At 41.5% G+C, this 6,407-nt stretch overlaps 1 protein-coding gene across 1 annotated transcript in view; it reads left to right on the plus strand.

Moving 5' to 3' along the window:
* The window catches only part of clmn (calmin), a 35,954-nt gene that overhangs the window by 23,203 nt on the left and 6,344 nt on the right, over window positions 1-6,407 (plus strand). Inside the window, exons 3-5 of the mRNA XM_034857661.1 lie at window positions 3,362-3,457; window positions 4,335-4,418; window positions 4,510-4,602. Of these exons, the coding sequence (XP_034713552.1) occupies window positions 3,362-3,457; window positions 4,335-4,418; window positions 4,510-4,602 (273 nt within the window). The remainder of the gene's footprint in view (window positions 1-3,361; window positions 3,458-4,334; window positions 4,419-4,509; window positions 4,603-6,407) is intronic.

The raw sequence follows: 6,407 nt of genomic DNA on the forward strand, positions 1-6,407 counted from the left end.
TGATTGATTCCACCCAACGCTCTTTGCCAAGTACAAATCTCTACTTTCATTAATTTTGGGGCGTCTCATTCAATTTTAATGAAGTGTTTTTGAAATAGTATTGAGTAAAAGTTGACATATTCTAGTCTGATTATCCATCAACATCCATTCCTTTAATTTTAGTCTAAATAATTCCTAATTTCTGCTTTCTAATTTAAACATTGGGTATAATTAACTAAAAGTTAGGTTTATTGACCATAAATTCCAAAAACAACTGTAAAACTGAAGGTAATAGGTTAGTGTTATGTAATGTTGAAAAGTCAAGTGTTGAAAAAAGAGTCAAAAACGTAAGAAAAACTTAAAAACATTGATTAAAAGCGTCAACAAAAGTGTTCATTTTCAATTTTGACGGGAAGACAACACGAGGGTTAAATTGAAAGTTATACATTTTTAAATAAAAATTTCAGTTGAAAGACAATAAAGTCTGTCTAATGACTTTTGTTCTTACATTTCATTCTCTGAGTGCTCAAGTCTACAAGCATTTTTTCCACCATATTTACTTTCATAAGCACCCCCCCCCCCCCCCCCCCCCCCCCCCCCCCGACCCGCTGCATGTGTTTTACACCGCGGCTGAGACACTGTACACAAACCAGAAGCTGTCTCTCCATCTCACTCTGTGAATTATTCATGTGGCTGTGTCCAACCGCCTGTGTGCGACATTAAAGTTTCACTAGGCTGTAGAGTGTTCGTCTGCAGGAGCAGTGGTGATGTTACGGGTCGCGCTGGCCCTGGGTGGTCGTTCTCGTCCTCCCCAAACCACACAGGTAGCTGCTGCCTGTAGCTATGGCTGGGGGGATCAGCCCCCCCCCCCCCCCCCCCCCCCCCCCCCCCCCCCCCCCCCCCCCCCACTGCTGCTGGGAGCTTTGGGGCCAAATACAGGAGAAATGCTCCAAAGATGAATAAATAAATGACCATCATAGAAACGAGAGGTGTGACGAGTTCTCGTGGGATTACCGACTTCTCGTAAAAATTGTCTTGCGATATCGGAGCTTGGTCTTAAGATACATCTGACTTTGGAGAGGAGTCTGGCTTGGAGCTGTAAATTAGCATCAAAGGTCCCCTGCCCGTTCGCCCGAGTTGACTCTGAGTTCATACGGTATTATTTTGATTTTATACACATTGCAATATTCTGCGATAGATTGCAATTTATAACCTTTTTTTCCAAAGATGTCTCCAAAAGGAAACTTGATGTCAACATCTGTTTCATCTAAAAAGAAACATTTCTCTGTCCATATCACTTCACTTTATGGCTGCAAAATGGGATTATCGAGCAGACGAACTGACCAACACATATATAATGAAAGATGAATACTTAGCGCCTGTGTATTGATACAGTATCGCCTCTGAAAGTATCGCGATACTGTTCTGTGTCTATTTCCCCCCCCCACCCCTACCTTGTTGTGCCTAACCCTCTGAGGTCTAAAGGGCATTTTTACATATATGTAAAAAATACATATTTAAATGTCTAAAATTACATTTTGCAGTATCGCTTTTTGAGTAGGAGTGTCGAACGTAGCTTGGACTCGCCAGTGTGTCTTTCGTCCTCAGAGGCTTAATGTTGAACACACTCCTGTACATCAATAGGCAGCTAAACCAAAGGACTGCACTATGAAATGAAAGTAATAGTTTCCCTGCCATCGTTCCAGTGCACCTGAACATGTAGACACAGCCAGCTCCAGCAGAGCATTGTGTTTACACGTTGTGTTTACACTGGAACGCTGTGTTTCATTGAGCCTGTCTTTCCCGTCTGTCCCCAGTCCCCCGACGAGTCTGGGTGAGACGAGTCTCTGATCACATCTTTTGTTTTCTCTCACACAATGAGCCTCTCTTCTCTTACTCTCTGTTTGGCCTCGCATCAAATCTCTGACCCACTAATTAACAATCAGACATTTGTCTTCTGTTATCTTGGAAAGTTCCAGTCACTTCACCCCCCCCCCCCACACACACACACACACACACACACACACCACCCTGCCCGTTCACCCATTCACCGTGTTCAGACAAGTTGACAAATGCCTCAGTTAGAAGTGAGTTGTGTGTTGTGGGAACACGGCTAAATGTTGGCTCGGCCAGTGGATGCTGATTTTAGATTAGATTCAGATAATTCTGCATAGTTTAGTTCAGCGTGTGAACTGTTGGTGTATTTGATTTCACTCACATGTCACAGTAAGAAACACATCCATATTCCCTTATTGTTGCTGAAAGCGTACAGCAGTGAGTTTTCGGGGGGGGGAGGACTTGCAGTAAAGGGCCGCAGCTCAGAGTCCAACTCGGGGCCACCGCGTTGAGGAGTAAGCCTCTAAATATGCGCCCGCTCTACCAACTGAGCCATCCAGACGCCCCCATCATGTTTTTTATAACCATCATGTGTCCTTCTCGGCTATTACCACCATGCGTGATCACGGAAGGCTTGCAACATGTTGATGCACTGATAGTGTTGTTGTTATTACTTAGAATTTCTCATGAAACTAACACACTATAGCTTTAAAGCTCGGGTGTGTTTGCGATATTTTAATACTGGTTGTGCCTACAGGTGTAAATCACACGTGATATTGTATCAGTTCTTTCAACAATGATACCATATTTACTGATATCAAGGATGCATTTCGATTTTGATTCAGTTCACGGGTTTGCGTCTGATATGAGACAATACATGAGCCCATTTAACACAACAGTTACACTTATACTTACAAAATAGATCTGAAATATGAAATGATAGTTTCATTACTAAGCCATTCCAGACATTTCAATTAAAAAACAAACTACTCTTTTCAATAAAAACAACAAATATAGTGGGAATTTCAAATTTAGGGCGCATCTTAAAGGTACCGATCAATATTTTCACTCCTGCTTTTGAAGAATTGGATCTTTTGAGGATAAAATTGATATATCGATCAAGATAGATGTATCGATACACCCATAATTGTGCCATTTATCTTGGACGCCTCTTGGTTTCATTCAGTTTTTTGGGGGGGTTGCTTATTTTAATGTCAAAGACATGAAGTGTAAATGGGGTCAAAAACTTTAAAACATGGTAACACATGGTATCTTTTTCTCTAAAATACCTACTAGGGCCGCAATTATTAATTAATCATTTATGCCGAAAAAAACATCTCAAATTCTCACATTAAAGAAGCTAGAAACCGCAAATATTGGACATTTTTGCTTAAATAAATAACTTAAACCATTATTCAACTATCAAAGTAGTTGTTTTTGTTAATCTACTAAGCGATTAATTGACTAATAGTTGCAGTTCTAATTCTCGTCTCTCTCTCTCTCTCTCTCTCTCTCTCTTCCATCTTCCCATCCCTCTTGTTTCCAGTGTGACCCGCCCATTGAGGTGCATGATCTCTTCCAGGACATCCAGGATGGACACGTCCTCATGGCCCTGCTGGAGGAGCTCTCCGGCTGCAAGCTGGTCAGACTTCATCACACTTTGCTTTTAGTGCCAGTTGATTTCACACGTGTACCTGTACAGTGTTGTGTGTTGATGTCCAAAAAACATATTTTGTTTCCCAGACTGCCCAATGCTGCAGCTCCTCTGTCGGAAACACTCTAGCTGTGTTCACACTATTCCCTGTGTAGTGTTTATTAAGTACTGAACTGAATAGGGAACGACCAAACGAGATTTCAGACACTAAACCGAAAACACATCGTGGGTGACTTGTGTCAGGAGATGCGCCAGTTGTTTGTGGGAGGGAGGTGGGCGCGCCATTATCATGTCAACAAACTGCAACTAAAATACTTCTAATACGTCCCTGAAGCACAGCGAGCACCCAGGAGGAGAGGAAGAGGTTGTATATGTATTGCATGTTGCATTTCCACTGTTAAACAAATGGCCGCTCCAATTTTCCTTTTCAGTTTTTGCCTGTATAATGTGTCGGGTACATCGTACATCTGCCCGAATGCAAAACCCTGAACACAACATCCCCACTGTGAAACATGGTGGTGGTGGCAGCATCATGCTGTGGGGATGCTTTTCTTCAGCAGGGAAGAAGGATGGATCCAAATACAGGGCAATCTTAGAAGAAAACCTGTCAGAGTCTGCAAAAGACCTGAGACCTGGGGCGGAGGGTCCCCTTCCAGCAGGACAACAACCCTAAACACACAGCAAGGGCTACAATGCAATTGTTTAGATCAAAGCATATTCATGTGTTAGAGTGACAAAAGGTGGAAAGGTTTTGCAAGCCTCTGTATCTGTATTAAGAAAGCACAATAGCATCTCTTTAAGAGTAGTTGTGTCGCAGTTTGTATACTATTCTATAATACTTTTCTCTTTCTGAATAATTATCCAGCTTCATCGCTTCAAGAAGTCCTCCCATCGTATTTTCAGACTCAACAACATCGCCAAAGTCCTGTCTTTCCTGGAGGAGAGAAACGTGAGTAGCACAACAGGAAGCATGAAGACATAACTACCTCCTGATTGTTGATGGACTGTTAGCACATACTGTAAGTACGTGTGTCCTCCAGGTAAAGCTGGTTAGCATCGATGCAGCGGACGTCATAGATGGAAATGCGTCCATCATCTTGGGACTCATCTGGAATATCATCCTCTTCTTCCAGGTAATCTCATTGTCTCTGCCTGTTATGAAGACTCCTTAACTCATTTTATTTTCGGAGGAGCGTCTGGACTTGTTTGCACTCTCAGAGATCATCACGTTTTACTCAAATATCCCTTGTGTTGTCTTCCCTTTGACCATGAACTTAGTTAACTTGTTCAAGTTTTTATGCTTTTGACACTTTTTAAAACGTTTTTGTCACTTTTTTGAAGGTTTTGTTTTAAATTCAAGGTCAATTAACTAATTGCTATGAAATTTTACCTAATTTTTTAGTTCAAAAGGCAGAAATTATTATTTTTTTGGACAAATAATAGTAATAAGATCCAAGGATGTTGAGTGGATCCCAGACTGGTTTATGTTAAAGTTTGGTCAGGATACTATTTAACATGTTTTTTAAATGGAAAAATTGAATAAAACACCCTTCAATGACGTTCAATGAACGTAATCGTTCATTTCACCTGCAAAGAACGTAGTCGGGGTTCCATACAACGTACATCCATGCATCCATGTTATATTTGGGCATATTGGTTCAAAAACCAATATTTCTGATGTTAAAAACTTTAAAAACGGGTCAAATTTGATCCGAAGGACAACACAAGACTTATTTTTCAATTCAATTTTATTTATAGTATCAAATCATAAAAAAGTTATCTTGAGACACTTTACAGATAGAGTAGGTCTAGACCACACTCCAGAACTTACAAGGACCCAACAGGTCTAGTAGTTTGCTCCAGAGCAAGCAACAGGGCCACAGTGGAGAGGAAAAGAAGCCTGGGACAAGCCCAGACCCAGACCCAGACCCAGGCCCAGACCCAGGCCCAGGCCCAGACCCAGGCCCAGACTCAGGCTCTTGGTAGGCGGAGTCTGACAACCAGTTGGGGTTAGAATGAAGAGTGGCAAGAACGGCCCCAAAAAATAGTAGTTTGTAGTAGTTCTTTGTAGTAGTTGATGGCTACTAACTGCTCACAATGTGGTCACCAACCGGTTTCAGTCCTGTTCTTACTCAAGACGCCTAAAAGCACTAACCAACGCATTATACCTGAGAATGACTTCATTAGTAGGAGGAAGAGATGTTACCAGGATTATTTTAAGATATTCCATAAATTTCCAACAAAGTCCAAAAAACAGTTATCTTTATCTCTTTATCTTTTTTTAAAATACAAATCAGCTTGATTTTTCCATGAATTCATGAACTAATACAAATCAGCGTATATGGTTACAACACTGCCAATATTTTTGTTCTATCCTTCTATTTTAAAACTGCCTTGTTCACTCTCATCTGTGCCTTTAGTTTCCATTTCCCCTCCTTTTTCTTTTGCCTCTTTTTTCTCTTAAAATTAGATCAAGCGTACAAATAACCCAGTCTTTGAACTTTCCATTCACAAAAATCAATGGAAGAACGGTTCTCTGGGTAGTTTATGTAATCCACGTTGCGGTTCAATGCCTTGGACAGACACCGTGAGGAACCAATTATCTCTGCTGTTCACACAGACTGTCCGCTCACTCTGGTGTCTTTCAACTCTGTGAAGCTGTCTCCACTGCTGGGTCCGAGCTGGGATCAATGGTATTAATGTACAAGATACACATCTTCTTTAATGGCCTTTTACAAAGGTTTGGTCTTTGGTCTGCACAGAAGATCTGTTGGTTACATTTACCAGAGTGTCCTGAAAAAACCATCCCAGTTAAAACTTAAACCACCCCAGTTAGAACGTACACCACCCCAGTTAGAATGTACACCACCCCAGTTAGAACGTACACCACCCCAGTTAGAACGTACACCACCCCAGTTAGAACGTGCACCACCCCAGT

Source organism: Etheostoma cragini, chromosome 20 (assembly GCF_013103735.1).
Source record: "Etheostoma cragini isolate CJK2018 chromosome 20, CSU_Ecrag_1.0, whole genome shotgun sequence".
NCBI classification, from domain to species: domain Eukaryota; kingdom Metazoa; phylum Chordata; class Actinopteri; order Perciformes; family Percidae; genus Etheostoma; species Etheostoma cragini.